Below are 15,297 nucleotides of genomic sequence, written 5' to 3'. Positions count from 1 at the left end.
CGTCACATTGACTGACCCGTATTGAACAGTTAATAGATGGATGTGGTATTTATAAAATCTCATGTATTTATGGTTTAATGTATATTGGCCAAATATGTAGATATTTAAATTGAGACTTAATGAACGTAAATCATCTACAGAAAATTGCAAAATTAATGAATTGGCATTAACTGAACATATAGCAAACAATGCTCTTTCTCAGTGTTAATTGGAAAAGTGTCAAATTGATTAAATATACAAATAATAAATACCAACTAAATATAATAAAATCACTAGAAATATGTAAGAAATTGAAGTCAATTTCAAATAGATTTGGAAAGAAAGATAAAGAGGTGGCAGCATCATTTATGCTAATTGCTGATCAATATTTTTTTTTTGCATTATGCAAAAAATTAGAAAAGTATATTAACAGTAGAATAGGGTTCTTCACCGCTCTCTCCTTCCTAACAATGGTGAGTCTATGACCCACCAAAACATGTAAAGTTGTTAGGTAAGGCTTGGTGCCCTTAATATTTCTTTAAAAGTATTGTGTACATTTTAATGTTGTCTTACTGAGTTCTTCACAAGTACTTTACACAAGGCTGGTTCAATCTGATTTTAAGGTATTATAAATAAGCATGGTAAAATATTAATATATGTTATATTCAGAATCTATATAAGACATAAATACTAAGATTATGACTTTTGCTAACAGTTAATATATGTTTGTTAAAAAAGTTAATGCAATGATACAATTAGTACATCTTAGATCATCTCTGAAAGCAAAGATCTAAACAGTTATGTTAATTAAATTATAAAATGAAAAAAAAACATCAAGAGAAAATTTAGCTTTAATATGAGTAGTAGTTTTCTACATTATTTATGTAAATTACAAGAACTTTAAGCCTCACTTTTTTCAGCTTCTGTCATAGGCTTTTTTTCTTCACCTCCAGGATGCTATATTAAAAATTATAAAAACTCATCAATCTTCAAGAGAAGAACAACTCATATTTCAACTTTATGCTTATCAGTGGACTGTTTGCAATTTTTCTCATAATAATAACTTCAGCTGATGAAAGTAACTATTTTTTTCATATGTTTCGAAATATGCGACTTTCTTTTCTTATTTACTCAAAGATTATAAAACGTTAGAGAATCAACAAATCAAAATTAATAATGAGATGTGAATAAAAAAAACACAATGAATAGCTTTAACTTATTATTTTGAAATTGTGGAGTATAATGGGCATGATACTAATACCATAATATGCTATAGTAAAGGTCATTTAAAACAGCTAACATTCCATGTTCTTATAGGGGAAAAGATATAACCAACAAATATCATAAAAATCTATCATATGGCAAAGATCTCTGAAATAACCAATACTAATTTACATGATGCATACACACAAAATAATCAACTGAAAATACTAAAAACAACTAATAGAATATTTATCACACTGCAGCATATATAATTTCTAGAATTTGTAACAAAAACATGCTCAAAAGAAATTACAATTAAAGAAACTAAAGAGGTTTGGCTTAAAATACTCTTGTTGCTAAAACTATTATAAAATATTCTTCAATGTAAACAATAAAAAAAACGAATTTTGGCCACAACATGTGGACTCTGAGACCTTACAAAATATATTTGATAAAATTCTTCAATATTAACTATAAAATTTCATCTTAGTATAAGCAGGTTGAAGAGAAAATTTTCATGCTACTTATATGCATTAGATCTAGTGATTGATTGGTTTTAAAATCAAGGAATGAAATTAAGTTAGTAAGCCATTTTAATTCAGTTAAAAGGCAGAAACAGCTCAAGAGCAGTTGCCCTACTAGAAAACACCAATTTAGCTTGTTAACTACATCTACTATTTTAACAGGCTGATAATTTTAACATTTCATTGAGATCTAGCAATTGTAACTCATTCTTCACTTCTTATATATGTATATATTACAAAAACATTAAACATTTCAAAAGGTAATAGTTCAAAAATTACTCAAACATTTACAAATCCTTAAAGAAACAGTAATATCTCACATAAAACTGTGTGCATGTTTTTAACCAACACAACCGATTTATCAAAAATTCCATTATACAAACAAAATACAGTTGACAAGCAAGTTCTACTATCAGTAAAGAAAACTTGCTTATAAGCAAAATTGCTTTTGTGCAAAGTGGGCCCTAAAACAAAAGCAAGCCCATCCTCCTCCTCCCTCCACATGACCTCCATACCTATCATAATGTATAAAGCAGTGCTCGGATGCTTACGTGACTGGTTACAAGGTTACCTACTTATTTTAATAATATTTGATAATTTTATTAATTTAAAATAAAAACTTAAAACTAAGTAAATAAACATAAAACAAGCAGATTCAAACAGATTATTTTGTTGTAAAAATTTGATTCTGATTAAATTAATTCACATAAAGAGACCTTTCTAGTTATAAATTAGAAAAACTGCATTAAGTGTGTCCACTGAAGTAGGATCTAATGTTACATTGCTGTGTTGACTTTTCTGAAATTTATCAGTGGCATATTGAATTACTGATTCCAATGATGACCAGTTATGAAAATCATGATCAACTGATAAGATGGGCATGTGTGATGAATATTTTCATATATTTTAAGAGGATCTGTTGATGTGAGTATTGTTTTATCTTCTAAGTTGTGTCATTTATAAGCTTCACAGGTGGCATACTGCTTTGAATTAGCTGTAGTATGCCCTGATGACAAAAACAACCTTTACGTAAAAACTTCCTTATAAGTAGATCTTGCATATAGTTGAAGTAAGTTAAACTAGAAACAAAAGGAAGTAAACTGGCTCCTCGAGAAATCGTGCTTAAAAGCAGGTTTTAATGTCCAACATGCTTATAAGTCATCTGTATAAACAGACCATATTCTTATAAAAAAAGAAACATACCAGGGATTGCACTAAAGTTTTACTTCCTTCTGTTGATTCTTCAAATAAATTCGAATTATCTTTTGTGGACAATGAAGCATCTACACCTGGATGATTCATGGTGACCTTACTTTCCCTAAAATAGTTAGGATAAGAACAATAAATTTTTAAAATTCTGCCAAAAAGTAAACAAGGATTTTATAAGTTTAAAATTTACAAGTTTCTAAAAATATTTAAGATGCATTTTAGGTGGGCTAACATTTTGTATTAATATATATCTAAAAAAAATTTGATTTAATAATATTATATGTTAAATTTTTATAGCTGAAGCATGAAATTTGGAGCATAGTTGGGGTTGAATATTCTTATTTAAATAACACATTTAAAAGTTTCATTTATTATTCTATAAGCCTAATAACCACATCTATACCATTATTACATAACATATGTTTAAGTAATAAGGTTTCTTGATCAAGAAGTGAGAATTTCTTAATCAACTTTATTTCAGTCTTTCATCATGTCAGACTATATATTTTGAAATAGAGTTGTTTTAGTAGGGGGACAAAAATCATTTATGTAACTCTATATTTGAAATAATAATCATCTAGCATCAACTACAATTATTTTCAACTTAACCAAGATTACACAACTGTTTTAAACCTTCCACAGCAGCTGTCAGGCTTGGCATGGCCTAGTAGTTAGGGTGCTCAACTCACAACATAAGAGTAGCGAGTTGAAAATCGCATCACTGAACATGCTTGTCCTATATGAATGCTTACTGGGATGGCCATCCACCTGTAAAAATTCTTGGTTTACAATAATACCGGCTGACCTAAAACTAGATGGATTAAGGTGGAATGTAAAAAAAACAGTAGTTATCATAAATCTTTTCCTCCTATATCTGGGATGTAGTAATTAGTATATCTATAAACATAAAACCTAGTTTGAAACAATGGTTTTGGACTTAAAACTAAGAAAGGACCTACTACAACTCAAGAGTTATAATCAAGAGGAATAAAATCAAACATTTTGTGAAAATAAGAGAATTCTGTAAAGATAAACTGAAGCCAGAAAAATTTTAGTATCAATATCAGTCATTTCAAATCTTCATAAAAATGGGTTCAGGTTATTGCAAACAAATAAAACAAAAAAGTACAATACAATTTTGCTGTTTACCTTTTTCCATTCAGTTGGTTGACAGTCTCATTACTTGAATACACTGCTGCAGCCTGCGAGTTATTGGAGGTACCTGTGTTAAGATAAGAATACATTTCAAATATGAAGGCAAATAAATTAAATTGTAATTTAATAATCATTATTTATGTGAAATATTCCTTGCATGCAATACATATTGGACCATTTACTAATGGTATTACTACTTTAAATATAATGTAATTGATAATGTTTCAGATTTTTATACCTGAGTTAGTTTGAGAGATATGTTATACAATTTTTGTTAAATGATTGTGTCAGAGTTATCTAAGAGAGTGCAATAGGGTCAATGGAAGTGGCGTTCTATTGTCAGGAAGATATGATAAATATATTTAAAAAATACAAAACATACATATGCTATCAATTACATACAATTCTTCACAAAAAAGTTCACAGTTAATAAAAATTTCATAAAAACCTCAATTTATAAACAAGTGTTAATTTTGAATTCATCACTACAATTTTTTAAAATATTGGAACTTTTGATTGATTTTAGTCTTTGTCAACTGCTGAGACAAAATTTATAATAAGTGTAATTAGTTACAATAGAATGTTTGAATATTCAAATACCTGATGAAGACACATCCATAGGACACAAATTTGAGCTTGATTTGTCACTAAAGGATGATTTGTAAGAAAAGCTGCCATTTGTTCTATTAGGCAAATGTTTAAGCAAATTCACTGGTGGAGGAAAAGGCTGCATGAAAAGAAACCTAAACTTGAACATTTATAGTCAATATTAACAAAGCAAATGTTAGATTTCTCCTTGATGTTTCTTTTTCAAATTCATTGTAATCGAAAAACTTAGTTGACTAATTGAGACAGTTTCAAAGTAAAAGTTCTAAATTATCAAGTTTAGAATATTTGTCAACCAATTAGGTACATGAACAAAGATTTCTATTCTTATTAATATTACTATATTTATATAGTATTTTTCAGCAATTTTAAAGCATGAAATTATCCAAAAATAAATATGTTAGGTTTTATCATGGCTTTATACTACTGAAGTCTATAAATCCCTTATTCAAGGTTAGTACACTTTCTAGTGAACTATGTTTTAGCCTACTTCTAGCTCATTATTTCTTCCAAAGCTCATTCAAACTACATTTTGTTTTAATGTCACTGCTGAAGTACATCTCAGTTGAGCACAGGAAAAAGTAGAAGAACAATAGAATTAGATAAATTGGACATTTGAAAAAGTGTGGACCAAGTAAAATACTGTGAAAAAAATGGGATGAAATTAACATGCTTTGAAGAAAAAACCTCTGGATGATCTTTCTTCTCTAATTATTTCCCATCTTTATGTGTAATACAGATATTAGACAATGTTTACATTCACAACCTTCCCCATTCTCTATCTGTCATACTGGTATAATAACTTATTATTTACATTCAAGATTTCCCCATAGTTACAAAGACAACTGATATAGTAACATAGATGAGAAATTATTAAAAAAAATTGATGAATACACAATACTGTGTAAAGTGATTTACAAATTTACAATAAAGTTTAAATCCAACTAATGGAACAATACCAAATCTAAATGGAAACTGGTTTGACATTTCACATGTTCTCTTCAGTCCAACATTTGTTTGTAAGAGAAACACATACACTGTTTATTTTATAACAGAAGTTCCAATTCCTTGAATGGCATATGATGACAGAATGTGGTTCAACTTTAAGTGACCTTCAGATGTGTTGAAGTTTGGATTAACAAACGTTCGAGAACTCTTCTTTTGACTTAAGTTATAGTTCTACGTACTAGCTTGGCTAATTCACAGCTTATTTTATTATCAAATTCACTTTGATGTAGAAAAACAGCATTATATGTTTGACCATTTTTAACAGGTTTAGCAGAGGACTATATAGACACCATATTCTTTATCTGGGGTGCATACTTTTTTTATGATAAAAAATTTTTAATGGTGTAGGGATATATATATAAACAACTTTGAAATTGTTATCTTTCAGGATTCTCTCTAAAGCCACAATATTAGAATTGTAGTTGACCCTAAACATTTTCTTTACATTTTTACATGGAGATGGTGCTGGTTGCTGATCACTGATCCTAAAGAATATCTGCCTTGCCTTTTCATGGGCATTTTTGATAAGGCCTATAGGATACTGCAGTCGTTCAAAAATTGTATAAATCTTTTTAATTTCATCATCAAGAGTCATGTGATGGCAAATTCTATAAGCTCTTAAAAACACTGAAGTTATAATTGATGACTGAACTATTTTATGGTGGCACAAGAAAAAAACTTAAAGGGTTTGTCAGTTTTATATAGATAGAAAAAACAGGTCCTATTTCTGCTCTAGTTATAAGAATGTCTAAAAAAGAGAGGGAATTATTGGTTTCCCATTCAACTTTAAACTTAATGGTACTTTGAAGTTAATTAATCTTCTGGTAAAAAGCTTGAAAATAATTCCTTAGCCAAACAAAAAATATCATCAACATTACAGAACTAAGGGATTTCCTTTCTATTCTGATCCATTGTAGGAGGTAAGTTGCTTTCAAAATACTCCATGAAGTTATTACATAGAACTGGGGATAAGGAATTGTCCATAGCTATTCAATATTTTTGTCTGTAATATTGTCCCTTTCATGTGAATACATTATCTTTAACACACTCACTTCCAATGGGGAGGTAAAAGTGTGGATTAGCACTGAAAGCAGAACTTATTTACATTTATGACTTCCCCTGTCTTTAAATTTGGTACTGGTGCAGTAACATATCTGGATGATCTGTAGACATTCAGATTTCTTCTTTATTTTATATAAATTTATTTTCTTATTTAGTAAGAACCGAGAAGCAGAATCACTTCATTATTACTGACAATAATTATACAATTACCTTCATTGCAACATAAGACATGAATAAAAATGTCAATTTATTGATTACAGCAAGTCACACAGAAACAATAGTGATTATGAGATTTTTGGGAAAAGAGGAGGAATGTGAACTGCACAGAAATTCTGAGGTATAGTTCATTTTAAAAAAGACCTTTTAAATTTTATTTAAAATATTATTATGTCATCTTTTTAGAAAGGGTGGGGGTTGGAAGTAACTTATAGTTGAATTATTAGTGTAGATTTATTATTATTTTTTCTGCTTTAGGAACTGTTAGAACTTTTAAGGGCAGAGGTTGAGAGGAACTTTTAGTTAAAATATTTTTAGGGTGGTTTTAGTTTATTTCCATTTTTGATATTAGTAGAACTTTTATGGGTAACTGCCTTCCCACAACTGGCTGCAGACAATGAGGGGCAATAGGAGTTGAGACATTGTGGGTATAAGCACTCAACTCTGCACCTTTAATTGATTTTCCATGATTGCTGGTTAGTTTTCATCTGCATTTGAATTTTGTCTGATAGATGGGATATCCCCAACACTTTTGGGAGCTATCACCATAGACAATTTCCATTATGACTTCAAGGTTATGACTGGAAATTACAATGGACTTTATAAAATAATGCTAAGACTTATCGTATATTAAGTTAATTTTTTTATAGTGTTGATTTTAATTTATATGATAATATTAATATGATAATAGTTTTGAAGCTATTTCTTTCATTATATATATTACAGTATGGAATAAAAATCCAGATTAGAAAAAACTGCCACATGAGCATGGTGGTTTTATTAGAGTATATTCCTTTAACCCTTTTTCAGTTAATTGGCAGTGTATTGCCATTTCTGCATTTGCATTCATACGGAACTAATAATTCATAAATATCACAACTGAAGCTTGCACACTTCACACCTATAGAATATTGAATATTTTTAGATCAAATTTTTTGGGTAAAGTACCTATTTATAATGAAACAAAAGCCATTATGTAACATAGCCAAATTAGCTATATACTATGCCATTATGCAATAAGCCCATAATCATTCACCTAATCAGAACATTCTACAGATTACAAAGATCCTGTAACTCAAGATTTATCAGTATTCCTCTTTTGTTCATATATGATCTTATTCATTTTCACAAAATAATTGTCTCACAGAAGAAAAGTTATATCAAATATTTAGGCCAATTTCTATACCTTTGTATAACCATGTTATTTTTATCAGTTTCATTCCAACAACATGAATATTTTTGAATGGCAACAATACAACCGCTGAGCTTAATGACATCAAGGTACTGATGAAATTTACAATCCATATAAAACAGAAAGCTCTATGACAAACAGATTGTAAAAAGAAAATATTTCCAGGTTTAAGATGATGTAATTATAAACTGTAAAACAAAAAGTGTAGGTTAGTTGCATCTGACAGTGTTTGACACCAGCAATTTCAAAAATTCACTGTTTCCAAACTGTTTGAAGTAGAAATAATCAACAAACATGTACAAAGGCCAAAGATTTGCAGCTATGTTTAATATGTTGACAAGTTTTATTTATGCAAGTGGACATTTGAATACATCAACTCCCTATGTATTAAATGTATAAAGAAAATACAAACTGATCAATAGTGCACATCAAATATAATTAAAAATGAGTAAAGTAAAATAACACTTTTATTTGAATAAAATATACAAATACTTTTCCAAATAAATTGTTTTTTTAAATATATTTTCTGTGATTTACAAGCAGTATACTGTGCATCATAAAAAAATAATAGCACAGAACTCACCTTAGGCCGTTTTCCTGAAGTTATTTTGATGCCAGGCATGATGCAGGCTTCACAGTCTGACAGTGGACTAGGAAGAAGTGGTGGAATCACAGGGTCAATTGTATCAGGTCCAGCTAATGCTTGAGCCTAAGTATATCCATGTTTATTTAACTATACTTCCCACTCATACATGTTAATTTTATCATGTCTACCAAATGCATGATTATCCAAAAGAACATCACCATATCTTCCCATCTCTTTACATTTATCTAAAAATAAGTCACAAGTTGGAGCATCAATAAAGAAACACTTCTGACATATATCTTAACATACAATGAACTAAGTCTGATAAAAAAAACAATTTTGAGACAGCTTGAATGGGTAATGAAAGAATATTATAAACATACAACATTTTGACAAATTTCTCGTCATCAAATCAAAAATGAGTCTGACCTTGCCTTATTTAAAAAAAAAGATGTTCTAAATATATTCACAATCAGGACTGATGCAACTAGGAGTGCAGCATGTGCACTTGCACAGAATAGCAGATTTTTGGGAGCAACAAAAATGAATGTCAGAAAATTGGTTCTGGTCACCAGTTGCTTCCTGGCCAAGGAAAAAATATTCAAAAAATCCCTGTCAGACAGAATCAGCATTCTACGATAAAGCACACAACTAGAACATAACATTAATGCTGCCAACAGATAATTCCCAGAAAAATATGCTGGGGGTGAGTGTCACAGCCAGCATTTGCACAGGCTGGCAAAAAGCATCGTGCCAATCCTGTTCTCAATGAAGTTCAGTATGAGGGGGAGTAAAACAATGGAATAAAGACATCCACCTCCTCTTACTTTATATATCATAATGCCTTGTAAGTACTAACTTTGGAAAAGAAAATTTATTACTACATCTCAAATATTGACCTCTTATTTGATTCGTAAGAGTCAGTGGTCATGCAATTTTTGTAATATCACTGCAATGACATCACAGTGGAATTTCACTGATATATACTGACAGGATGGTCACTGAAACTGAATTACCTTAATTACTGCAGTTCATACCTTGTGTGTATGCTTATACATATATAAAAAAACATCCAACTTTCAATAATAAGCAACTATATGAAACAAGCTGACTGTTATGTGTAGTTAACACAACAATCAAATAAATAATTTTTAATGAAGTATTTTCTCTTGTAAGTAACAAACTTGTTTTTAGGCCCTAAACTATAGTTACACCATTTCATTCTATGTTTATATAATAGTGTTAGATAACAGCACTGTCTACTAAAAAACACAAAACACTTTTAAAAGTCTGTAAATCTTACAAATATACTTACTGATGGAAACAAACTTATTTTAGCTTTTGTAATATTTGCCACCATAAAAAGCTAGAATTATTTTACAGTTATCAGTAAAGGTTTGTCTAGTATTAGCTGAAACTGTTCAAAGTGCACTTTTGTTTCTCGTGTCTTCCAGTAACAACATGTTAACAAGTTTTTACAATAATACAGACAAAGATGGCTCTTTCAAAACTTGTCTTTATCTTACTAGCATAGAAAATTCTCATTGGTTAAATACTAAAATATTATCATACACTGCTGCCAGTGGTATTTTAAAAAAGATATTTCATAAAGAATTATCATTTGATAACCAGTTGTTTCTTTACACTAACAAACCCTTTATAACACATCAACTAGTTTTCTGCAGATTTTTGGTCAATATGAAAAGAGAAAAATTATCACAGCTCTTGTTCAGCATACCTACAGTATCACTTGTAATCCATAAGCTATCCTGTCTATCTACCTTACGCAATGAAAAGCCCATGTGAATATGCAAACTATAAAGTTCAGTAAATATGGTATGTATATCTAATTCTTTAATATTTTTGAACCTGTTTCCAGTAATCTACATTGCAGTGACTTACATTTCACTTTTTTCTATTGCAGTAATAATGAGTGAAAACTATCAAATTTCAATAATGTAGCAACAGAACTCAGAATTACCTACAAAAATGGGCAATAGAAACAATATTCATATGTTGTGAAAATCAGATGTTATTGTTAGGCCATCCAGCTATAGTGCAATAGGAAAAATACTGATCTAACATTAAAATATTCATAAAGTAAATTACTAAAAATAAAAACTAACCCTACGAGGAGAAACAAATGATGACAAACTAATTTTTTTCATGCCAGGTGACTTCATGTCTATCTTTTCCATGTCTTCAAAAGGAAAGAACACAGTTGGGGACAACGCAGGATCTGTGGTTCGAATATCAAGAGAATTAGGTTCTGTTGAAGTATTCCAGTTGCGATTAAGTCTTAGAATTGGCAATCGGTGTGTCATCTGAAGAATCCATGACTTGATAATCAGAGAAAAATAAAATATTATTATAATAGCAATGTGAGAAAAACACAATTCAAAAGCATTAATTATTAAAATATATGTATCAAAATATTACTTCAATAAACATAGGTTTTTGTTTGTTTTGGATATTCATGTCAAGTTGCACAAGAGCTATCTTTGCTAACTACCCCTAACTTTTGAACAAATAAACCAGAGCTATTCAACAACACCTATTACCAGCTCTTGGGCTGCTATAATTGAATACTGTGATTTGGCCATCACTTTCATAATGTACCCTTGGACCAAAGTGCAGAGCTTAATTTGTTTGGAAAAAGGCACAAAGTTTACAGTCCAGTATGTTAAGATAGGAAATGGCAGGTGCTGTAATGTTTTTTACATAAGACACAGTTCACAGGATGTTAAATAATGTGATTCATTTTGAATTATCTATAGTCATGGTTTTCTGGTTTGAAGTTCACTTTTTGAAAAAATATGTAGTTATTTAAGTGTTTATGATTTTGGGATAAAATACTGCAAATTAAAGCATAAAGTGCTACACATGTCAGAGGAGTTATAAACTCCGAGTTGTTTCATTTAACAAACAATTGATTCATTTCTTCAACTTACAAAGAACTAGTCATTTGACAAATACATAAAAATGGCTAAGAATATTAAAGACTTAAATAAAGCACAAATGTAAACATTAGTGGCAAAAATTTGATCAAAATTCTAAAATTTAGGTATCAAATGTTCAGCATCACTATCAGCATTTTACAATGATTGATTCAATTAACAAACAACGTACATTTATACTCAGCAACATTTTTAAGCTAATAGTTCAAACTTACAAAATACAAAATTTGTGGTTTTCCTTTAACCTTCTAACATCTAATTAGGTCTATTAAACAATTTTTCTCCTCCCAAAAGAAAGTCGTAGAAAAGATGGTATTAATACTTAATAAAACCTCAAAACAGTAATGAGTTGAAAAATTTCATAAATGTATAGATACATTTATTACCTTGGAAGAGTTTTTATTATTGGCAAGTCTTCTAAATGCTAATGGTTTATTTGTCATCTTGTTCCTTACTTCTTGATCTGATAATCCTAAGGAGGAAAAATAAAAAAGATGTTTAAGTGGCACCAATTACGTATAATTTTTATTACAAAATAAAAGTTCTACACTAAAACAAATTAAACTTTACAGGGAACAATGTATTCAATGTGTTAAAATAAGTCTTTCTTTGTAAATTAAAATTGTGGGACAAAGCATTTAATCAAGTAGTTTTTTAAAATGAAACTTGACCATATTTATAGGATTTTTAAGGTAAAAGAGCCTTTTATACCTAATTTATCTTTATTATGAGCAGGGTTAAACAAAAGCAACACTGTACCTGAATATGTACAAGTATAAAAAAACACCTAAAAGCCATTACAATAAATATTTAACATATTTACCAACACTTCTCGTGGGAATGTGATGAAGAGTGGAGCTTGGTAGTAAACCCAATTAATCAATATAATAAACTGCCTATGAGCATCTATTACATTGATTAGTGTTGCATAAATAATCAATTTATCAAAATTATGGTTAAATCAATTAATGTCACAAAAAGAATCAACTAATCAGAATTAGTTCTTCAAGTAATCAAAATATTTCTATTATGATTTCTTATTATTACTTTTGATTAATCAAGGTTGTTCAGCTTAATCAATTAGAGTACAATTCACTAAAATACACAGCTAATCCAAATTAGTATTAATTATACTTGTCATAAAACATTAGTATTAAGCCTATTATATGTTTAACCCTGTGTTTGTTGCATCCCAACTGGTTTAATGAGCTCTGGAATGAGCAAAAAATATTATTATAATTTCTTTACTTCTTAAAAATCCCTAAAGAAATAAATTAAGAAATGCATTATTAAATATATAACAAGCCTGATATTGTCTTATGAAAAGTATAATTAACTATAATCATGAATTGTTAGTTTGGAAAAGATGTTCACACCATAGCAGTCGAAGTTATTCGAATTTAATGTTTTCAATTATTCCAACTATCCAAGTCTCATGAGAATAAACAATTAGCTGAATGTAACTGATAAATGAGCCAGACGATTAATCAATTGGCAAATTTCATCAATTAACCAGTGCTAATGAAGAGCTCACCATTTCCAACTTCTTAACCCATTGACTGCTGATTTGCCATGTAGGGTTCTAGCCCACCTCCAGCAGTTGATGGCAAGTGTGCCATATACATTGTACAATAGGGTTTGCAATAGTACCAGTAGTACCAGGTTGCTGGTACTGATACTCAAACATCTATAATCACGGGACTTGAGCAGTTAGAAATTCAACTATTCCTCCAAGCGTGTTCTCGTGGGAAAACTTTTCTTCACATCAAACCAAATTGTTAATTATCTGTAAGCCCACATGGAATAATGGCTATGCCAATGAATAAGTTGAAATCTAGGCTTTCTATTGATTATAAATTTAATGGAGGTTGGCCTCAGAAAAATAAATCTATTAGCAAATTTTAAATTAGAGCATGTCAGAGGTAAGTGGTTTCTGAATTTTCATTGATTGCTCTTTAGCCCCATAAGATTGAAGAATATAAAAATATAGCTTCAGAATATCAATGATAAAATTATAGAGCATATTTTAGGTTACATTTTGTAGTTTTCTGAGGAGCGGTCAAAAAAATCCAGAAGAGGAGATGGTTCAAGATCAAATATCCAAATTCTCACACTAGTAGAATTTGAGGTTGTTTTTAAATATTTTCTTATACAAATAAGATTTAAAATTTATATAATAATAAAATTTGATGTGAAGTTTATTCTTCTACCATGTTAATTAAGTTGTTTAATCAAATTTTGAATGTAACTCACTAAAACACCATGACATGCACAGTTTGACCTGCCCGTATGCTAAAGGTTAATCAAAGTTAATTGCAGATTTTCACAACGAGATTTGCTTATTGACTGAAGTACAAACTCAAAACTACCACATCAAAAATTTATAATTCTGTGAAAAGCAAAGCTGAAATACCAGAGGAGGCATTCAGTCAAAACTCTGAAAATTGGACAAGTGATAACAGATATTATTCTCAACATATGATATACTATAAACCAGTACTACCTGTACTGATGGCCCAGTACCAGTACTGGTATCAACAGCAAACCCTGGGGTACAGCTTACATAAATGTTGCACGTGTTTAGAGCACACATTTTCTCTTAGCATGTCATCATCCCTATTTTATCCACCACCTCTCAAAAATAACGAAATTAAACATAAAATACTCTCTACAAAATCGTTATTGCTCAAACAAACCATAATTTTTATAGCCTTCAATTTTGTTTGGTTACAGAACCACACCCACCTGCCACATCCTCTCTTTCACAATTTGTTGATAGTTCTCTCTTACGTTTCATTATACATTACTTATAACCAATAGAAAGTCAAGGTTTTCATCTATCAAATGACGTATTGTATAACGTTGTATTCTGAACAGAATATCATCAATTTTACTCACAGTACAAGATTCATTCCCGTGGGAAAGTTAATGACTAGCTTGGAAGAATTTGTAATGGTTCTTGTCGCATAGTTAGAAAGCTAGGAAAATTTTGAGAGGTAATTGAATTTGTCTACTTTTTGCATGTTATTAGTCCATATTCTGTGGTGCATTATTTCATTAAATAAAAATTATAAAATGGATTACTACTTACAGTATAAAAAATTAGGGTTAACTCTCTCTTTGAAAACCCAAGAGTAAGAAAAAAAGAAGATTGGGTAAGTACTTTATTTCTTGTTTTTCATATTTATTCTTTAATTCTTATTATAAAAGTAACTCAAATCTAAAAATATGGATCTTTTTAAGTTATTTAAGACTAGATTAGGTTAAATAAGTAATAATAATCATATAATTAAAATGGTTCATAAGGCACACACGCAAGCAGCTCATGGGTAATGTCAAGCGATAGAATAACATGAGCTGCACATTCCCCAAGTGATTTACAACTTATAATGGTGCAAATAGTAGTTAGACACGGTTCAAAGGGCAATAAAACAATAAGATTTAATTATAAATAGATGTATACTTTTACGAACTTAGAGCTACTTGGGATAAACAAATGTAGTTTCATATTACAAATTGAAGTCATTCTAGAAAGAAAAAGAGGGTAATTTAGGTTTATTTCGATTTTTTTTTGTTGCTTACGAGGTCGGTCGAATTGAC

General features: G+C 29.7%; 1 protein-coding gene across 2 annotated transcripts in view; it reads right to left on the bottom strand.

Annotated features, from left to right (window-relative positions):
- The window catches only part of LOC106466971, a 14,721-nt gene extending 2,553 nt beyond the window's left edge, over positions 1 to 12,168 (bottom strand). The window contains exons 1-7 of one of the 2 annotated variants that reach the window (XM_022395056.1): positions 12,084 to 12,168; positions 10,867 to 10,979; positions 8,738 to 8,863; positions 4,671 to 4,797; positions 4,065 to 4,137; positions 2,910 to 3,024; positions 891 to 936 (exon numbers count right to left, since the gene is read on the bottom strand). In XM_022395056.1, the coding sequence (XP_022250764.1) occupies positions 891 to 936; positions 2,910 to 3,024; positions 4,065 to 4,137; positions 4,671 to 4,797; positions 8,738 to 8,863; positions 10,867 to 10,938 (559 nt within the window). In that variant the 5' untranslated portion in view covers positions 10,939 to 10,979; positions 12,084 to 12,168. Of the gene's footprint in view, positions 1 to 890; positions 937 to 2,909; positions 3,025 to 4,064; positions 4,138 to 4,670; positions 4,798 to 8,737; positions 8,864 to 10,866; positions 11,080 to 12,083 lie in introns of both variants that reach the window. The other variant, XM_013927283.2, reaches the window with a different exon arrangement.
- Positions 12,169 to 15,297: the final 3,129 nt, after the last annotated feature.

The sequence above is a fragment of the Limulus polyphemus genome, unplaced genomic scaffold (genome assembly GCF_000517525.1).
Source record: "Limulus polyphemus unplaced genomic scaffold, Limulus_polyphemus-2.1.2 Scaffold2442, whole genome shotgun sequence".
In the NCBI taxonomy this organism is placed as follows: Eukaryota; Metazoa; Arthropoda; class Merostomata; order Xiphosura; family Limulidae; genus Limulus; species Limulus polyphemus.
Note: the sequence above shows the minus strand (reverse complement) of the source record. Positions and strands in the feature narration are given on the sequence as shown.